Below are 22,869 nucleotides of genomic sequence, written 5' to 3'. Positions count from 1 at the left end.
ACCTGAAGAGGGATCGTGTAAAGTTCGAAACAATGATGTTATATTATACTTTGATTATTTTAAAAATTGACCTATCCGAGAGTTTTGCTTATGTGCTAAAAATAAATAAGTTAATAAGGGGGTGGGGGAGTGTAACACTTATTCCAGTACACTGTATAAGTGAAATCATATGAAAAATCACAAAGTGTAATGTCCTTTAGGTTAAGGACAAAAAAGGGAGATTTAAAAATTATTATTAATCAATTAATATCATACATTGGGCTATTGCATTCAGTAATTATTAATAGAAAATACGTTCATAGGAGGAATGAACGAAACTGATTGTAAGAATAAATAGAATTGCTTGTAAGAAAAACGTAACAATAAACGGAATTAATGTAACAATAAACGGAAATAATTGTAGAAATAAACGAAATACGTTAGGAGAAATAACACTGTTATTGACACAACGAATAGTTTTCGTCGGTCAATTAACGACGTTGTTGTTTCAATAAATAGTGTTCGTTGATTCAGTGAACAGAGTTCGTAATATCAATAAAGTGATATTATGGTATACATAATGAATGTTCATCCATTCAATAAACGGAGTACATTGGCTCAACGAACGAAAATAATGAATTGATGAACATCGTTTTGTTGTCCCAATAAAACCAAGAATTGGACAAATTTTAAGTATTGCGTTTGTTGTCTGAATTAACATTTTTATTGATATTACGTACCTTTTTCTTTGAGTGTTAAAGAAGTTGAGTAACAAACTTTTTAGTTTATAATTTTCACCAATATGGGAATAAAATATAATTCATGAAGAAGTTTTTTGGAAAATTTCAAGTCAAAGTATGCAATAAGAAAAAAGTTATGTAACTTTATAGACGAGTGACACTCTTAAAATAACGCTTATTTCTTAAGAGGAAACAGTAGCGGTCAACAGGTAGCGAAAACGCGTTCCAAGATTGGGGCTGTATTTTTAAATATTTTTTCGAGGTATTTGGCACACGTATTGGTAATATAATAAAGAATGGCGGTACATAGCCCAATTTGAAAAATATATTAATATGTGGAAATTACTCTGTAATTAAATACAATATTAAAAATACGAGCCTGTACCGCTATTAAGAAGAACAAAAAAATATACTTTCTTCAAATAAAATTTTTTATCCGATGCCTAGATTTTGTGTCATTTTGGAACTACTAAAATTTTTTATTTCATTAGTAGTTCCAAAGTGACACAAAATCTAGGCATCGGATAAAAAATTTATTTGAAGAAAATGTATTTTTTTGTTCTTCTTAATGGCGGTACAGGCTCGTTTTTTAATATTGTATTTAATTACAGAGTAATTTCCACATATTAATATATTTTTCAAATTGGGCTCTGTACCGCCATTGTTTATTATATTACGAATACGTGTGCCAAATGTCTCGAAAAAATATTCAAAATTAGAGCCGCAATCTTGGAACGCGTTTTGGCTACCTGTTGATCGCTACTGTATTACCTTAAGATACTGACCACGGTGTGGTGAATGGCTAATTTTCGTCTAACCTAAGGTTTTGATGGTGCTGAAAACGAAAATAAATTTTATTTTAAATCATCATTTTCATTTATAACATTATAACTCTTGCATTTTTAGTGTGACGAAGAAAAGTTATTCTTCATAAAAAGCTCTCCATGGCCTAAGATTTATGATGCAATAATCACATATAAAATTTCAATAATTTTATACAAGGTATATAAAAAATATGGATTTTTAGTAAAGTATCTTTTTCTACAACCGTGTTAAAAATGCAATTTTTAGCACTCCAGACGAGCGTTAAAAATGCTACTTTAAGGCACTAGTGCTTTAAAATATTTTTAAGGCACTGCAATTTGTATTGACCGTATAGGCAATTTTGATGTAATGTCAAAAAAATATAAAAGTGGAATGTCAGTCAAGTTCAAGTAAAAGTTTTTGTAGATATTGTCCTGTAATTACGTTTGTAGAAAAAATATTGTATGATATGCGTGTTAAAAAGTACATTTTAAGGCACTCATGTGAATTGCAGAACTCGCTATCGCTCATTCTGCAAACTTTCACATGCGTGCCTTAAACGTCTACTTTTAACACTTATACCTATCATAAATAACTATTATAGTTCACAACATTTAAATTAGAATAATATAATTGCAAATTGAAACATAATTTTTAATTGTAAACAACTTTTCGTAATAGTAATTTTCCATATTATGAATTTAAATGCGTAAATAAACAAAGTTTCGTTATGATAATGCTCGCATTTTCAGCTTGTTTATTCTGTTCTTTATTATTCATCACTATTGGTCATTTTGTAAGTTCAAAGATAAAAAAAAGATAAAAAAAGATTTGTGTTTTTTACTAAATTGAGCTTATTTTTGTGACCATTTTCATTTACTTGCGAATAAAGACCCAAAAAATCATGACCTCGTCTTTAACTTTACCACTGTCAAAATGAAAAAAGCCAAGAAACAAAACATGTCGAATATTGAAGTACAGACATGGATAAAGATGTTATTAACCATTAATACGACAAAAAACAATTGATCTACAATCGTTCGTAGACCGCGCGACTAACGTAGAGTTAAGGCACAAAGAGCTCCTCGTGTTCTCAATCCGTCTTAAAATCCGAATTTAGTCAGTCATATTATGTAACTCACACTTCTTGTAAATTCGTGTATGGATAATGGAACAATTTTCCTATTATAAATTAAAATAATTAGCTACTCAGCATTAAAAAACATCATAATTTTATATAAATTCTAATCTTTTTCTGCAATAAACTACTTTTGTGATAACGAAGTTTCCGTGAAAGTTAGGAAGAATTATAAACACTTCTGTAATATAAAAGGAAAAACAAGACGTCTTGTAAAAACAGCGTCATAATTGATTTTAAGCTCTCGGAGTAACTCATCAGTCTTAGTAAAAGGAACTTAGTTAATTAACTTCATCTAATTACGGGTAGTTCTGTTTATATACTTTAATTACTTTTATAGTCTGACGTCTAAAAAACACGATACTTGTTTCTCTGGGAGAATTTTTTATATAAAATACAAAAAATAAGAAAATCAAAATATAAGTATCTATCACTATCACTCTAAACGTGGTATGAAGAAAAAATAAGGTATACGAATTAAACAAAAATAAAAATAAATACTTAAATACAAAAAGTTGTGAAAAGTATTGTCCGTCTGAAGCGCTTTTCTAAATTTTATTTTCTGTAAGCTTTAATATTTTTAATATACAGGGTGTTTGGTAAAGAATGGGTCATAGCTTAACCTTAGATTTCTGAGGTTAAAATAGGTCGATTTAAGCTAAGTTACCTTAGTACGAAAGTTGATAATAACAGAAATACAGAGTGTCAAAGTCCAACTTTTATTTTATTTTTTTGTTATTTATTTTTTTGTGTGGATTTGATAGCCTTGGCTGAGCCAATTAGCCAGACATTTTATTTTAAAAATAAACAATTTTTTTTTCAAGCAGAGGAATTTTTTCTTTATTTCTAACTCTAAATATATGTACATAAGAAACTAACATACTACTATCTATATAAATACACTGTTTTGGATGTAAATATTTTTTTTATATTTATTTTTTTTGTATATATTTATTTTTTATATAGGTATATATATTTTTTTATTATATTTTTAATTTGTTTTTTCTTTTCTTTTTTTTTAATTGTTTTTTTTACTACGCTAAGACATAAACCCGATTCAACTTCTCGGAGGTTTACATCTTCTTAGTTTTTTTCCTTTTTTTTTCCTCTTTGTTTTACTCTTTTTTTTTTCTTTTTTTATTCTTGTTCTTTTTTTTCAATTTTAATATACAATAATTACTTAAATCTACAGGGTTAAAAAAATAACAACAAAACAAACATGCCTGTTTTGTTTTAACAAAATTACTTAAATACAGGGTTAATTATATTGCTACAATTTATATTTACAGTTTTTGATAATTTCGTAAGTTGTTTTTAATGTATTAATATCTTCAGAAAAAATCAAATTGTTTAGGTAGACGGGAAGTGGAATTTTTAAAATATTAAGATTATCATAAAATTTGTTTATATTTAGTGACTGATGGGAACATTCGAGGAGAATATGTAGTAGATCACCTTCTTTTCCACACTCACAGTTAGGTGACTCTGTGAGACCCAAACTGAACATATGAAGGGGAGTAAGAGCGTGATTACATCTCAATCTATTTATAACTCTTATGAAATGGCGATTTGATACAGAATGGAATCAACTTTTTATGGGAATTTCAGGCTTCATTTGTTTGTAATTACTTCCAGTTCTCGTGTTTCGATAATACGTTTGCCAGTTTTCTTTTTGATGTCGTTTATTAATAATATCAATATCCGAAATGGGTAATAAGTTCAGGGAAGGTTCTTCGCCTATTCCTAGGGCGGATCTGGCTAGCCTGTCTACTATTTCGTTATTTATTTTATTTATTCTTGAATATTTCCTGACAGGAATGAAACAACAACACGAAATTTGGCAAGTGGGTTTTTTTGGGACAAGAAACCTAAATTGAAAATTTGAAATTTTAATTTTAATTAAAATATTCCATTTAAAACAGGAGTTTTCACTTTGATGTTTAAGTTATTTAATATACAGTGATAAGCGCGTTTCTAACCGGCAAAATAACGCAAAAGATGGAAAACATAAAACTTCGAGATCAAGGTGAAACTAGCAGAAGTGAGAAATTTAGCGATAGAAACCAATAAATTGACATTAAATTGATAGTTTTCCACCTTTAGACATATCGGACGAGCTTAGCAACTGCCGCTGTTACAGTGACAGTTGACACACTTCTCTGATACAGATGAAGGTGGAAAACTATCAATATAATGTCAATGCATCGGTTTCTATCGCTAAATTACCGACCTCTAGTTTCATCTCGATTTATTTCACAAAGTATTATGTTTTCACAACCTTCTCGTTGGAACTTTACCACACTGAGCAGATGGGACGTAAATTATTTAAAATTCCCTCATCTTAATGTTAGTCTCGGCACCCGTTTGACTTATAATTTTTGAAAGTCGCGGTGGTAGTAACCAGAGAGTTTCCATCTGTTGTCAATATAGTGGTATGATAACGCTATTTATTGTCGTTTTCTTCACTACTGGATTGAGAACTTAGTTTATTATGTTTTCGGTTATGTTATTTTGCCGGTTCTAAGTGCTTATCACTGTATTTTCATTGTTTATGGTATTAAAGAGTGATTAGTGTTTCTCTCTAATAATTATTATGTGATATGAATCATCTTTCATACCGATGTAATTTATCTCAAAGGTGCGTATTATAATATGTTTTATGTTGTTTGGATATCTCTGGTCTCGTTTTTCTTTTATGTTGCTAATAGCTATGACGTATGCAGAAGCTGCGGCAAACATGTAGTGTTACCAACAAATACAAACGCCCAACCAAATTCATCAGCAATTGATTTTCAAATAATAGCATTTCTACAACACCAAAACAATTACCTCCAGCAACAAAACAGACAACTGCAGCTAACTATTGAAAAGCAACAAGCTTCAATCAACGACTTAATACTAGAGGTTAAAAACCTAAGATTGGAGGTAAAACAAGACAGGGAAACTAGAGTATAGATGGCACAGTTATTCAAAATTGCTCTATGGAATGCTAATGGTGTATTGAACCATAAAAATGAATTGCAGGTATTATTAGGGTCTCATAAAATAGATATAATGCTAATTATAGAATCCCACCTAACTTCTAACACTAGTTTCAAGATACATGGATATACCAGTTATAATGCAGCGCACCCCGATACCGTTAGACTAGCAAGGGCAGGAGCCATGGTCCTAATAAAGGATGGCATTAAACACCATTTGGCCTAACAAAGTAGAAGAAACATACCTCCAAGCAGTCAGCTTAGTCATAGAGGATTGGATAGGGCCAATAGCGGTTTCAGCTGCCTACTGCCCTTCTAATTATCCACCTAACAAAGAAGCATTCACCAACCTCTTCAAAAGTCTTGGCAATAGATTCCTAGCAGGGGGTGACTACAATGCTAAACATACCAGCTGGGGATCTCGGCTTACAGCACCCGGTAGAGGCAGAATACTCCATCAAGTAAAACAGGAATTAAAACTGGACCATCTATCTACATATCGACCAACCTACTGGCCAAAAGATCATCGAAAAATACCTGACTGCCTAGATTTCTTCATTACAAAAGGTTTTGCACAAGGATACCTAGACATACAGTCAAATTTTGATATTGCCTCTGATCATACACCAGTTATTGCTACAATTAACTCTTCGGTAGTATTAAAAGAAAAACCAATAACCTTATGCAATAACAAAACTAATTTGGATCTATTCCGGAATAAAATTGAAAAAAAGGTAAACCTAGCTATATCGTTAAAGAATGCAAAAGAACTCGAAGATGCGGTGGAGTACTTCACAACACTGGTCCAAGGGGCTGCATAAGAATCAACCCCTACCACAACACCAAAGCAAAAACAAGTAAACTGCCCCTTAAATGTCAGAGAGATGATTAACGAAAAGAGAAGACTAAGAAACACCTGGCAAAGAACAAGGCACCCAGATGATAGACGAAGATACAATCGAACTGCAAGGCAGCTAAAAGAAACACTTAGAAGACTTAAAAATAAATCATTCACAGAATATCTACAAAACTTATCACCATCAGCCTATACTAACTATAGTCTCTGGAAAACCACAGAACACCTAAAACAGCCACGAGATCAAATCCCACCAATTAGGAAATCTGATGGTACCTGGGCCAAAACAGATGGAGAAAAGGCAGAAGTTTTCGGTAGATATTTGGAGGCAGTATTTCAACCGTTACCACCTGCAAGCGGAATTAATGACGACGAAATATATGCATTCCTTGAGGTAAACGAGCAACAAATGGAGCCTATTAAAAACTTCACAATACAAGAAATTTACGACGTTATAAAAAATCACTTAGAACCCAAGAAGGCACCTGGCTATGACTTGGTTACCGGCGAAATACTAAAAGAACTTCCTAGAAAAGCGGTCGTTATGTTGACGCAACTCTTCAACGCAGTTCTAAGACTGAAGTACTTCCCTGCACAATGGAAGGTAGCAGAAATCATATTAATTCATAAACAGGAAAAACAGCCAAATGAACCTAGCTCCTATCGACCAATCAGTTTACTACCAGTCTTGTCAAAAATAATGGAAAAGTTGCTGATGAAGAGACTGATGGAAATTGTCGCAGCAAAAAGCTTAATCCCAGACTATTAATTTGGGTTTCGTCAGAAACACTCGACAGTAGAACAAGTGCATCGTGTTGTTAACATAATCATCAAAGCATTCGAAGATAAAAGTTACTGTGAATCAGCTTTTTTGGATGTCAGCGAAGCCTTTGACAAGGTGTGTCATGAGGGATTCCTTTACAAATTAAAAATGCAGCTACCAACAACAATATATTTGATTCTAAAATCCTACTTAGAAGAACGATACTTCAGAGTCAGATATGAAAATGAAGTAACTACACTACGAATCATCAAATCAGGAGTCCCACAAGGAAGTGTCTTAGGCCCAGTCTTATACCTACTCTTCACGGCTGATCTGCCATGTACTGATGGCACAGTCACCTCTACCTTTGCTGATGACACAGCTATATTAGCAGTAAACAGAAATCCTGAAGTAGCAGCGACAACACTACAAACCAGCCTCAACAATATAGCAACGTGGGCAAGGAAATGGCGAATTACAATAAATGAAAGTAAATTTGCACACATAACATTCACAAAATGCCATGGTAAAACGCCAAGCATCACATTCAACAATGAACGAAAGCCTAAAACAGACAGCGTAAAATATTTGGGGATACACCTGGACAAACATCTAACCTGACGTACCCACATATGGAAAAAAAGAAAGCAGCTGGATACTAAATGGAAAAATCTGTACTGGCTCCTTGGCAGAAAATCACAATTATTATTGCGGAACAAATTACTAACTTACAATACCGTTCTCAAACCAGTATGGACCTACGGAATCCAGTTATGGGGAACAGCATCTAAGGGTCGATTTCTCATACCTGCGTTAATCTATGGTTCAGTTGAACCAGGTTCACCCGTGATATGTGGTTTTGTTTGAAATGCATTTCTCATTGCGCGTTCATGTCAGCGCTCGTTCTACAGCTTTCGAGAAATGCCAATAGATGGCAAAAGGTAAAAAACTGTCGCCATTTTGAACTACCATTTTTATGCTGTTTTTGAATAAAGTTAAATTTAAGTATTTATAGTCAAATAGTCATTTTAATAATTATAAATAAATATTGTAAAAACAAAAATAATGTTATCGTTTATCGTTAGGCTTAATATAATAAAATAGGATATATTTATATTTTGACAGCGTTTCGTGTTAATACAACGCATGCGTAGTCCATGGAATCATCTGAACTGAGTTCTGAAATCTTTGAACGGCCGAATTCCACCGTTCAAGCATCGTTCAAGTTTAAACTGCCATCGGTTGAACGTGCGAATTGAGAAAGACGATTTTGACTTTAAACTGACGTTTACTAGAAGTTCAGGTTAAACTGGAGTTGAACTCGATATGAGAAATTGGCCCTAAATCGAACATTGCTATCAGCGAGAGATTCCAGTCAAAAGCCCTGCGCAGTATAGTAGATTCTCCTTGGTTCGTAACAAACCGAGACATTTATAATGATCTAGAGATGCCAACGGTTACTGCAGTGACTAAACATCTTAGCACAAACTACCTAAGATGCTTAGAGCAACATCCAAACACACTGGCAATTAATCTGCTTGACAACAGTAAAGAAACCCGAAGGCTGAAAATAAGAACACCCTTGGATCTACCATTCTAACAGCAATAATTGTGCATATGAAATTAATTTTAAATTGTGTTAGTTTTATTTTATTTTTTAATATCGACGTAATAATGTAAAGTTACAAATTTTTATTGTTTTTAACATAAATTTAAGAATGTAAAAGTGCATACAGAGAGTGGATCATTGGACAAACTCTGTCTCTCTCTCACGACATTGTACCAATCAACATGTATGCTTATTGTTATTATATGATGTAACAGATTGCAAAATAAACATTAAACAAAAAAAATAATCATATGTGATATGAATCATTTTTCATACCGCTGTAATTTATCTCAAAGGTGCGTATTATAATATGTTTTATGTTGTTTTAATATCTCTGGTCTCGTTTTTCTTTTATGTTGCTACCTACTTTGTATTGTTAGTTTAGGTGAGTATCTAATTAAAAATTTATGTTTCAGTTTTAAGTATAAAAAACTGTAACAAGCTTGGCTTTTCTCAAGTGTTTCATGACTTTCCACCCTTTCTTATACACTGCTTATTTATACAGTCCGCTGGAATAAGTGTGAAGCACGACAAATTAGATAAACATAAAGATATACATAGATTTGACAAAATTCGTGCTACATAATTTTTTTATATCCCGGTAGCTGCAGTCTCAGAGAATTTAGGGAGTGAGTTCTTACAGTAATATTTAAGATAAAGAAAAGAAGTTAATAATTTTTGGGCGCCATCAATAGATCAAAATGTATTGCCATATATCTATATAAGAATTACAAAAAATTACTTAAAATGGTACCCCTTTGTATAGTAACGGTACTTAGCCTTGGTGTCTGAGGTAGTCTGCATGTCCTATTACAATAAGGATCGGAGATGGATTGTGCAAAGATAATAAGAAGACATAAGTTTAAAACATAATTATCATTTATTCAGGTAGAGAATTGTTAAAAAACTGATCTGGTTAGAAAAATAAAGAAATTAAGTCTTTCGTGTTTCGTTTAAAAGTTCGAAAAAAAAAGTAATTATAAAGTTTATCACAAATACCTGGTGACGATTTGTTGTTGCTGTACTGCTGGATCTGGTGACGATCGGTTGTTGCTGTACTGCTGGATCTGGTTAGCTCGTTAGACCTCTGGTTGTTGCGGCGAACTCACTTTCACTTTACATTTTTAGATTTAAAGTACCATTACATAACTGGTATTGAATATATGAAAAATAAAAATTCCATAGTCTTGTTTTATGAAAAGAAAGTAACTGCGTATTTAATTATTAGTGATACATTTCACTGACTTGATGATAAAACATACTTTGTTTAGACAATTGTCTTTAGTCAAAAGACCGGGAACCACGTCCAGCAAATATTGAATTAAATTATTTTGCAGAAGGCATACTAGACGGGAACTACGTCCGCGAAGGTTGAATTAAGTTCTTTTTGTACAAGAACACTAAACGGCGTACTAGGAAGACTATTCCATTATTGTACCGGACACAACACAAAGAATATACCGGTATGGTATTTACTACAACATATCGCACTTGCGACTTTCACTACAGAATCCTCAAGATTCCAGTCTGAGCCTAACTCGGCAGACAAAAAAAATGCACGTCTTTACTGCATGTCTTCTGAAACTTAATTGATTCTTCTTGTCCTAATTTCGGACAAGATTTCTTTCTCTCGCCTAAATTCACCTCCCATTCTGACAGCCATCACCTATTTTGACCAATAGTGATCATACCAAACATTTCCCTACCAATCCGGTAGCTAGAAAGTTCTACTCAGGACATCCTATAAATGTCATGGTTCTTCTTCTTCGACCAATCAAACTCGCTGTCCTCATAGTAACACATTTAAGGGTTTCCACGAAATCTGCTGCGTTGCAATTTCTGGTTAGTGTCGAGAATTCAATATTTGAGAGATTTAGCAATACCTCTTACCCTTATTTATGTGGCACTTCCTGTCCCAAAATAAACAACCTTTCAGAACTCTGTCTGAAAATGCCATAAAAATCCTTTATCTTGCAACTTACAACAACGCCTGTGGCCTGTTCTAGGTACTTAAATTTGGAAGAATATTCACTTCGCGTGAGCCTATTTGAAACATATTTTCAGGTGCAAATCTCGTCGTCGTTTTAACCATCAAGACAGGGTCGGACTTGCCAATATTTAGACGGTGATTTCGAGACTGTTTCAAGTGTTACCCCCCCCCCTTTATAAACTTATTTATTTGTAGCACATAAGCAAAACGCTCGAACAGGTCTATTTTTAAAATAATCAAAGTATATTGTAACAGCAACGTTTCGAACTTTACGCTATACCTCTTCAGGTGACAAGCACAACTTTGATTTTTTCTAATGGAAAAGTACACCATGCGATAGCTCATTTAAAAGCGTTTGAAATACTGATTACAAAAGTGTATAATACTTTAATCCTTTTTGAGAGTGTAGGCGCAAAATTTTGATTGAATTATTTTTAAACGCATTATTTTTTTTTTAATACTGAGAAAACAATAAGTATTTTTTAAAAATTTAAAGGCAGAATAAAAGACTACATCAGTGTCGAGGGCTGAAAGTCCCTTAGAATAAACAAAAAATTTCTTTTGAATGATATATTATTATTTGAAATTAAAAATCATACTAAATTTTCACTTTTTTTTCACCCCTGTGACTTATTAAAATAATCATTATAAAAGTTCTCAGAGACTTCAGACCCTCGACAATATTTTAATATTTTATTCTGTGTTTAAATTTCTCAAAAATAGTTATTAGTTGTCTCGGAAATTAGGGTTTCGAGAATTAGGGTTTCGAGAAAAATGAATACATTTAAAAATAATTCGAAATTTTGCGCCTACGCCCTCAAAAAGGATTAGGGTATTATACATTTTTGTAATCAGTATTTCAAAAGCTTTTCAATGAGGGGTCACATGATGTATTTTCTTATTTAAAAAAATTAAAGTTATGTCTGTCACCTGAAGAGGGATCGCGGACAGTTCGAATCATTGATGCTATGATATACTATGATTATTTTAAAAATCGACCTGTTAGTTAGTAAGGGGGTGTAACACTTATTCCAGTGCACTGTATAAACGTCATCTAAATGAACAATAATATAATATAATACGTTTATTATCGTTTTATTACAATAATTATTATCTTTAATAAATTATGGATATGAGCTATAAATGATTTAAACTAATACTGATACTAATAAATAATATTATAAGTTTCATCATCGAATGAAAGAGGAAACTAAAAACTATTTCCCTTCAGTTTGATTAAAATGTCAAACACAAACGTTGAATACGAAGTAAATCCATTGTACATAGCAAGACTCTTGACATACCTACCTGAATTTTAGTTTATCTCATCATGGAATTATTTGAAAGCTATGCAATGTAACATATTGCTTTGTTTCAGATACTCCAATTACAAATGAACGACTATAGATACCACTACATGTTCACCACATTCGTAAGTATACTTGAAATAATTTTCTAAGCTTCAATTTATACATCGAATGAAATGCATTGTGTTGTTATTTAAAACAATAATAAAAAACCGCCAAAATTAGTAGCGCACACAATATTCCAGCTACAAAAGCGCCGATATGAATATTACGTGGCACACAAATGTATTTTCATTTTGATGGAAAATATAATTATAGTCAAAAATGAATAACCATTTACAATTTCGTTACAGCCGCATCATTATTCCAGTCTAATCAGAGACTGCAACAAGCACCTCTACCGGTTTCGAAACTTATTAGTATCTCATCAGGAGGCAAATATGGTGCTCTCTCTGACCCAACTAAGACAAACCCCGACGTGCAGTCACGGATTGCAACGAACAAAATGGCAGGGATGCCCTAGCGGCAACTGCTAACAAAAGACCTAGTTTTCAATCTAATAGCACATAAAGCAACACCAAACAATGCTACTCTACATCCTACCAGACTGAAAACAATGGGAACCTTCTCTGGTAACACCTCAGAGGCTTCTACAATTTGCAAGCCATAATGGATGCTGAGACTAAGGAAGATGAGGGAATTTAACAAATTATAATTCACGTCCCATCTGCTCAGAACGGTAAAGTTCCAACGAGAATGGTTCGCTTCGTACTCCAATCAGAGTAAACACGAAAATAAAAAATGAAAAAACATTTTCAATTTCGTTGCAACACGAAACTACAGAAGCATCATTATTCCAATCTAATCAGAGCGTGCAACAAGCACCTCTACCGGTTTCGAAACTTATTAGTCTCTCAGCAGGAGGCAAATATGGTGCTCTCTCTGACCCAACTAGGACAAACCCCGACGTGCAGTCACGGATTGCAACGAACAAAATGACAGGGATTCCCTAGCGGCAACTGCTAACAAAAGACCAAGTTTTCAATATAATAGCGCATAAAGCAACACCAAACAATGCTACTCTATATCCTACCAGGTTGAAAACAATGGGAACCTTCTCTAAAAACATCTCCGAGGCTTCTACAATTTGCAAGCCATAACGCATGCTGAGACTAAGAAAGATGAGGGAATTTTAAAATTTATAATTCACGTCCCATCTGCTCAGAACGGTAAAGTTCCAACGAGAATGGTTCCCTACGTACTTCAATCAAAGTAAACATGAAAATCAAAAATGAATAACCATTTTCAATTTCGTTGCAACACGAAACTACAGCCGCATCATTATTCCAATCTAATCAGAGCGTGCAACAAGCACCTCTACCGGTTTCGAAACTTATTAGTCTCTCAGCAGGAGGCAAATATGGTGCTCTCTCTGACCCAACTAGGACAAACCCCGACGTGCAGTCACGGATTGCAACGAACAAAATGACAGGGATTCCCTAGCGGCAACTGCTAACAAAAGACCAAGTTTTCAATATAATAGCACATAAAGCAACACCAAACAATGCTACTCTATATCCTACCAGGTTGAAAACAATGGGAACCTTCTCTAAAAACATCTCCGAGGCTTCTACAATTTGCAAGCCGTAACGGATGCTGAGACTAAGAAAGATGAGGGAATTTTAAAATTTATAATTCACGTCCCATCTGCTCAGAACGGTAAAGTTCCAACGAGAATGGTTCCCTACGTACTTCAATCAGAGTAAACATGAAAATCAAAAATGAATAACCATTTTCAATTTCGTTGCAACACGAAACTACAGCCGCATCATTATTCCAATCTAATCAGAGCGTGCAACAAGCACCTCTACCGGTTTCGAAACTTATTAGTCTCTCAGCAGGAGGCAAATATGGTGCTCTCTCTGACCCAACTAGGACAAACCCCGACGTGCAGTCACGGATTGCAACGAACAAAATGACAGGGATTCCCTAGCGGCAACTGCTAACAAAAGACCAAGTTTTCAATATAATAGCACATAAAGCCACACCAAACAATGCTACTATATATACTACCAGGTTGAAAACAATGGGAACCTTCCTTCTCTAAAAACATCTCCGAGGCTTCTACAATTTGCAAGCCATAACGGATGCTGAGACTAAGAAAGATGAGGGAATTTTAAAATTTATAATTCACGTCCCATCTGCTCAGAACGGTAAAGTTCCAACGAGAATGGTTCCCTACGTACTTCAATCAGAGTAAACATGAAAATCAAAAATGAATAACCATTTTCAATTTCGTTGCAACACGAAACTACAGCCGCATCATTATTCCAGTCTAATCAGAGAGTGCAACAAGCACCTCTACCGGTTTCGAAACTTATTAGTCTCTCATCAGGAGGCACATATGATGCTCTCTCTGAAAAAACTAGGACAAACCCCGACGTGCAGTCACGGATTGCAACGAACAAAATGGCAGGGATGCCCTAGCGGCAACTGCTAACAAAAGACCAAGCTTTCAATCTAATAGCACATAAAGCAACACCAAACAATGCTACTCTACATCCTACCAGACTGAAAACAATGGGAACCTTCTCTGGTAACACCTCCATTGTTTGGTGTTGCTTTATGTGCTATTAGATTGAAAACTTGGTCTCTGATTAGACTGGAATAATGATGCGGCTGTAGTTTCGTGTTACAACGAAATTGGAAATGGTTATTCATTTTTAATTTTCATGTTTACTCTGATTGGAGTACGAAGGGAACCATTCTCGTTGGAACTTTACCGCGCTGAGCAGATGGGACGTGAATTATAAATTGTAAAATTCCCTCATCTTCCTTAGTCTCAGCATCCGTTATGGCTTTCAAATTGTAGAAGCCTCGGAGCTGTTACCAGAGAAGGTTCCCATTGTTTTCAGTCTGGTAGGATGTAGAGTAGCATTGTTTGGTGTTGCTTTATGTGCTATTAGCTTGAAAACTTGGTCTTTTCTAAAAATATAGTCTTAATTTGAAAGTTTTTTTATAGCATATATAATAGTATCTAGAGGAAAAAGGTATGCTAAATTTGCAATTACTCCAGCGTTATGAAGAAATATTGGGTTGTGAAGAGTAGGTCCTAAAACCAAAAAAAGTTGAGTTAAGTTTTCCATAAAGTGAGGGACTTTCCATTTTTTAATTAAAATTTTCCATTTCCAACAATCGTTTCTTCCGATTTTAGCGCCATCTATTCATAATTCGAAAAAGTGTCTCGAATAAAAGTTACTTATTTTTACGCAAGCAATCCAAATTTGTAATAAAAATAGGGGCTCATATTTAAGATTTTAAAGTAATCTATCTAATTTAAGTAAATCTATCGAATGAACATTAAGTAAATCTATCGAATAAGTGAATCTATCGACAATGGGCGTGTCATTCGATAGATTTTTCAAAAATATTAAATTCGTGTATTTTTCAGTTTTTAGATCTGATGATCATTTCACGAAATATCGCGGAATTCGTATTTAAAATTTTAAATTTACCCCCCACCTCTTTCCCTGGGCGGTCCTGTTTGGTATCAGTCGATAGATTTTTGAAAAATATTAAACACGCATTTTTTAGTTTTTTGATATGAAGTTCATTTAGCGAAATATTCGCTTTTTTTTGTGAAATTTTGTGACCCGCCCTTTTCCTTACGCCCCGCTCAATTCGTCAGATTTTTTAAATATACACTGTTTTTACTTAACTTACCTTATCTTAACATGACGATTTCGAGATTTTCTAAGGATATATTTTTTTCGGACCCCCCTTAACGAGCTCCCCTGTATTAAGGGCCAATGGTAGAGGTACATTTACAGGGTACAAGGTTTCTCCCCATATTATAATCGGACGCGCTCGAGTAACTGCAACAATCCCCTCTTGGGCTCCCCTACCATAAAGTTTGGAGTTGAGGGCTCTTTCATGTCGCGTCTTACTTCCAATTTAGCAGAGGTTATGGAAAATCTTTCAAAACAAAACTTTAATTTTATTTTTCATGAAAATGAAAATCCTTTTTCCGCCACGCAATATAGTCTAAGAACCGAAGCTTTTCACCTCGCAATTTTTACAGAATAGATCGATTTGCTTGAAAATTTGAGAACAAGTAGCGGATAGTCCAAGGATCAAAATCTATATACTGCCGAAAGGCGCTTTTACCATGGGGGTAGTTGCCACCTTGTCTCGGGGGTGAAAATTTTTTATTATATTTTGACGGAAAAAGTTGATAAAAACATTTATTCTAAGCAAAAAATGTTCTACACATTTTTTTGACAAAATTAATAGTTTTCGATTTATTCACTATCGAAAGTGTTGGTTTTATATCGAAAAAATCAATGTTTTTCGATATACTCATTTAGAATTCACTTAATTTTTGCCGCAGAAAAAATTTTTTATACCAAGTTCTTAGGAATTAAATAACCTACAATTTCATATTTAAATATTTTTTCGTATCTCTGATGCTAATCTTTCTATTCTGAAGAAAATGGCATTTTTTTATCAAACTACAAAAATTCAAAATTCGTTATTTTTCTTTAACTCAATTTTTTTTTAAACTAAAAGCTTAATCCTAAGCCAGTCAAACTTCTAGAATCTATTAATGATACTTAAATAAAGAATAACGAATAAAGCCAATTACTAAAAACACCGCTAATGTACATTATTATGCTTCCAATTGGATTTCTCCTTTTTTCTTTTTCAAAAAATTATATTGATTTTTTAACCGTAATTATTTGATTTTTTATCTAGAAAGTTTGGTAAAAAAGAATTTTGCAGGTTTTTACAAAATCTATAAAACTATTAATACTGAATTTTTTAAAATTCTTAAATCTTTTTAAAATCCTTAGTCGAAAAAAGAGGTGACTTTGAAAGGGTTGATAAAGGCGTGTTTTGCATGTTATTACAAGATTTAATTGTCAATAGCTCATTTAATCTTTGCAGCAGAAAAAATTTTTGCTAACGAGGTTCTAAGGAATTAAATAAGCTACAATTTCATATTTAAAAATTTTTTCGTATCTCTAATGCTAATCTTTCTATTCTGAAGGAAATCATTCTCTTCAAAATTCTCTTCAAAACTACAAAAATTCGTTATTCAGTTTTATTTAACTCCTTTTTTTAAACTAATTATTCTAAAAGCGGGTCAAACTTCTAGAAGCTATTAATAATACATAAATAAAGAAGCCGAAATAAGGTCAATGACTAATTTTAATTAGGGTGGTGATTAGGAGGTTGCTTCCGGTCACATTTTCGCTAAAAAAAATAGAGACTGACATTCTTTTCATTATAAATCACATAATTTTTGAGCTAGAGACATTTTTTTTTTATTTCTGTAGATAGATATTTTTAAATACTTTTAATTAGTCTTAACAATTGGACCGCGTTATGTAATAGCGGATTAAGCGCCAAAATGTAGTTTTGAGATAAATCGGTTTAAAGATTTTAAATTTGTTTTTGGTACTATTTCTAAAATATAGTACTGACATGTTTCATATTTAATATATTAATGCAAATGTAAATAGACTTTTACATGTGTTTAAAATTTTTTAAAAATAATTTATATTTTAAAAGTTATTCGATCAAATGTCGCTTAATTCGTTAATGATTTTTTCAGATATGCATGAGTTAAGATCCGAATACCGAATTAAGAGACATATTTGTCGCTTAATCTGATGTTACCTGACAAAGGATGTCTTTTAATTCGATATCTTAAACGTTGGTAAATATGTTATGTTTTGTAATAAAGAAATAACCGACTATTCGTGGCGCTTGATTCGTTATTACACTTACAAAGATGCGGATTTTTGTTTATGACATTGGATTATGTACCATTATTGGCGTTTAGTTCGATATTACAAATCCTAATGTGAGATTTTTTATAATAAAATAAAAAATGTCGCTTAATACAGGCATTTAAAAAAAACTTTTTTTAAATTTTTTTACAAAAAACATATTTTTATACATAGATTTGCACCCTAGCTGCAAGATGGCACTAATATCTCGATTTTGGACTTTTGGCGGTTAATCCGTTATTACATAACGCGGTCCAATTTATCCTCGAAAAATGCATCGTTTTTCTGTCTTTTGACTTTGAAACGACAGTATTCAGCATTTGACGAAGAAGAGCTAACATATAATAAAGTATAGCTCGATTAATATTGGTCTTAAATAAAATTAAAAAAATACGGTTTTGTTTATTTTTTCAAAAGGTACATTTTTGTTAAGTAAAGTTGTTTTTATAAAACGAAAACTGTTGGGGGTATTAGCAGAAAACTTATTAAAAACATTGACTTTTTCGATATAAAATTAACACTTTTGATAGCGAATAAATCGAAAACTATTAATTTTATCAAAAAAATGTATCGAACGGTTTTTACTTAGAATAAATGTTTTTATGAACTTTTGCGGTCAAAAGATAATAAAAAATTTCCACCCCCGAGATGGGGTGGCAACCACCCCCGTGGTAAAAGCGCCTTTCGGCATCATATAGATTTTTATCCTTGGAGTATCCACTGCTTATTCGCAAATTTTCAAGCAAATCGATCCATTCTGTAAAAATTGCAAGGTTTTGTCCTATTTTAAGCTTCATTACTTGGACTAGGGATGGCGGTTTTTGACAAAACACCGGTTTTCGGTTATACCGGTTTTTTTTGCTTACGGTTTAACCTGGCGGTTATAACCGGCCAAAAAAAACCGGTTTTTGGAAAAACCGGTTTTCGGTTTTTTTAATCCAATAGGTTACAAAGTTACATTTACAATACACTTTAGTTTGCGATACTCCATTCCACTCGATATCAATATGATCAAAATTAGTACTATCGAAAGAACATCAATATCAATATAAATAAAACACAATTTTTAATAAAACCGTTTTATTCTACTAATTTATATATTTATTTATTATTTTATTATTATTTTATATTTATTGATTACTATTAAATATAATATAGCGTAAGATTAATATATACATTGGATCGAAATAAAATTTGATTTGTGTGAATCCCAAAGATTTGTGAATTTCAGTAGTCAGATGTAGAGAACAGTAAACCAAAATTATTATTATACTATTGCTCAACAGAGAGCGCTGAAATAATTCAGGTTCTATCGTCATTGAATATATTATGAGAGTAGAATATAATATGCAATTATTGTATTCATGATGCAAATTTAATTTACCATTTAAAAATATAATCCTCTAAAATACTCACCATTTTCCTCTCCTCCCAAACCCAAAAAAATCCCCAACCATTTCAACTTATAAAAATTTCCCAGACTCTTTGAAATGGGATTTAAAAAAAATAATATCAACATAAATATTTTATTTAAAAATAAATTGGATAATGCAATTTATCTTTTATTTTTACTGCCATAAAAACAATTATCATGTATTACTTTTAACATGTTTGTATATTTGTAGAATAGGTACATTTTAACTCATTTAATACTTCCTGTATGGGTGTATCGTTTTGAAAACTTAGGGAAATTCTTGGAGATTCGTATTCGTAATCAGTAATTCGATATTCATAGTCAGAGCAATATTTTTGGTAATCAGAAAAAGTCATTCACCCACTTTCAATGTCAAGAGTTAAGTGTGAAAAATAGGTGATGTTTGTGTCTATAAATTCAATCAGATCACTACTTATATAAATATTATGATTACAAATACCTTTTCAAGGAAATATTATAATAAAACTTATAAATTGTTTCTGGCTGATGTGAGATTGCACTTTGTTTTTGTTTCTGTATTTATAAAATAAAATAAAATTTGAATTATGGTTTTGTTTGGAATAATTACTTGAGAATAATAATTATGATTGGGATCCAAAATAATACCTAACCTAATCCTAATCACCGTGAAAACCTAATAACCGGTTTTTACTTTAAAAAGAAAAAACCGGTTATAACCGGGCCAAAAAAACAACCGGTAAAACCGGTTATTGCGAAGTAAAAAAACCGGTTTTAGGTTTAAACCGGTAGGTTTTTCCCATCCCTAACTTGGACTAATATATTGATACCAGCTTGTTTGTAGCTGGTATTTATTTAAGCGCCACTCATTGTTACGACGTTTCGGGTTTTTTTTATTCATGGATCAGTAGTTTTCAAAGTTTTTTATAAATTAAATGTATGAACTAGAATGTAATGTTTCTCGATTAGGCGTTATAAATAGTCGCCTTACCGCCTAAATGGTCTAGTAGTTACGACACTAAACTTGTGATAGGGTAATCCGAGTTCGTGTCCATCGAATGTACACTAGATTTTTTCTATTCAGAATGCATTGAAAAATAAATATTGAGATTGCCGGCAAATGTATCAAATCAAGCAAATAGAGCCTTAATTATTGGCGCAATTCGTAGGTGGAAATTTTAAGTAATATTGCCGACCAAAAATATTTTCAAAGTTAAATTTTTCAGTTTTTCGGGTTTTATTTACTGGGCCTTGTGTATGTCAAGTTTAGCATCGTACCACTAGACCATTATTATTATTATTATTTTACTTTTGGGCTCGAAATTATACTTTTGGAGCTCGATAACTTCTAAATTATTTAACCGTTTTTTTTTTAGTAAACATGAGTTTGAAAAGTGTTGACCAGTAGTGTCTGATACACCTAAGATCAAATATGATACCTGACAGTTTTATAAGATTGAGTGAGCTTTAAAAACCGTTTTTCTCGTAGGAAATGGGTTTGATCATACTTGTGAGGCCTATAACTTAAAAATTTTAATTTTTCTAGATATGAGGTACACAATCGCCAAGGTATTAGCGCCATTCGTAGGTGGAAATTTTGAGTAATTGTCGAGAAAAAAATATTTTGAAAGTTCAATTTTTCAGTTTTGGATATACAAAATCAGGTTGACAGAATCTAAAACTTCAGGCATATACAGAGAGGGCCAAAGAAAAAGAGTCCACCTCGATATTTGGAGATCATGGCATCTACACTCCTAGCGGAGTGATTGCCGCCCTCTTTTGGCCCTTCCGATTCGTTTGTCGCGGTGAATCAATCCGCATTAACATGTTGGTTTTACAATTGGTTGTATGACTTGGCATCTTTTACAATTTTCCTCCATTTGTTCCTGTTTTTGCTTATGGTTACCCATTCTCTGACCCAATCTTCTTAAGGTCCTCGACTATCTGGTTCTCCCATCTAGTTTTGGGTCTTCCTCGTGGTCTGCCTGATACAGATCTCCATTTGGAAATTTTCTTGATAACGGCTTCTGGATTCCTCCTTTCGATATATCCCATCCATCTGAGTCTCCGTACCTTGATAAATCTTTGATAAATCTGACGATGTCTTCTCCTTTCAGAAGTTCTCTAAATTCATGAGTTTTCTAAATTCATTATTACCTAAGTTTAGTGGTCCTGCTATCCTCCGAATTATTTTCCTTTCTAGGATCCTCAATCTTTCTTCCTCTTTCTGTGTCCGACACATTACTTCAGCACCATATGTGATTACTGGTCTAATTGCTGCTTTGTAAATTTTCAGTTTTGTATTCTGAGTAAGCTTCCAAGCACTAAACAAGCACTAAACAGTACTCTTTATACTGCCACTGTTTTCTGTGACTATTCCAAAGCTTTTGATTGTGTAAATCACAACATTTTGATTAAAAACTTAATTTCTATGGAATTCGAGGTATTTCTTTGAATTGGTTCAAATCTTACATAGATAATAGTAAACAAATGGTTAGAGCAAATGATACTGACTCTAGTCTCAAAAACATTGTATGTGGAGTACCACAAGGTTCAGTATTGGGTCCTCTACTTTTCCTTATCTTTATAAATGACATCACTTATTTAAAAATCGATGGAAATTTTTCTCTTTGCTGACGATACCAGTATCACTTGGAGTAACTCAAATATCGCAACTCTTCATGCTACTATAACTTCTGATCTTCTTACGATAAAAACCTGGTCTGTCTCTAATTTACTCTCCTTTAACGTGGATAAAACGGTAGCATTATCATATAAAGGTGCTCTTCAACCCCTGCTTGTGAATAGCAGCCAGATCTCTACCGTTGATTCTGTAAAATCTCTTGGTATTCTTTTAAACAGCAACCTCAAATGGTCCCTTCATATCGATTTGTTAAGTAAGAAACTCGCCTCAGCCTGCTATGCCATAAGATCTGTTTCGAAGGAACTCAATTTAGCATCTTCTAAAATAACATATTTTTCTTTATTCGAGTCTCATCTTCGATATGGTCTTCCTTTTTGGGGTCTAGTACAGCTGCCCAATTTGATGTTATTTTGAAATTACAAAAAAGAGCAATAAGATATCTGTTTGGCCTAAGAAGAACAACCCATTGCAGAAGTTACTTTAAAGATCACGAAATTTTAACCCTTCCATTTTTGTATATTTTAGAAACTGTTTGTCGTTAACACATGCATGTCTTTCCAGCAAGGCCTCATCATGACTACTCCACCAGAAATTCAACTTTTGATGTCTATTTACCGATCCCGTCTTCTGAGTTAGTAAAGAAATCTATACTATATTCCGCAAAAAAACTACAGTTGAGTCCGCGAGTCTTTACCCGTGCGTCATTAATACCTGAAGAGATAAAACACATAATTTTTATCTAGCATCATTCTCTTCCACGCATGAAACTCATGACAAACCAGCTGCCGTTTGTTATTAAGTAACAACACATGTTATTTTTATGAACCTTCTAGACTCAGTGCATTGAAAAGAGATAGGTACAAAAAAGAC

At 33.0% G+C, this 22,869-nt stretch overlaps 1 protein-coding gene across 1 annotated transcript in view; it reads left to right on the top strand.

Moving 5' to 3' along the window:
* LOC114327109 (glutamate receptor ionotropic, kainate 1-like) overlaps nucleotides 1–22,869 on the top strand; it is a gene marked incomplete at its 5' end in the record, with an annotated part of 230,488 nt that overhangs the window by 143,152 nt on the left and 64,467 nt on the right. The window contains one exon of the mRNA XM_028275613.2: nucleotides 12,239–12,292. Coding sequence (XP_028131414.2) covers nucleotides 12,239–12,292 — 54 coding nt within the window. The remainder of the gene's footprint in view (nucleotides 1–12,238; nucleotides 12,293–22,869) is intronic.

The sequence above is a fragment of the Diabrotica virgifera genome, chromosome 7 (genome assembly GCF_917563875.1).
Source record: "Diabrotica virgifera virgifera chromosome 7, PGI_DIABVI_V3a".
Taxonomy (NCBI): Eukaryota; Metazoa; Arthropoda; class Insecta; order Coleoptera; family Chrysomelidae; genus Diabrotica; species Diabrotica virgifera.
Note: the sequence above shows the minus strand (reverse complement) of the source record. Positions and strands in the feature narration are given on the sequence as shown.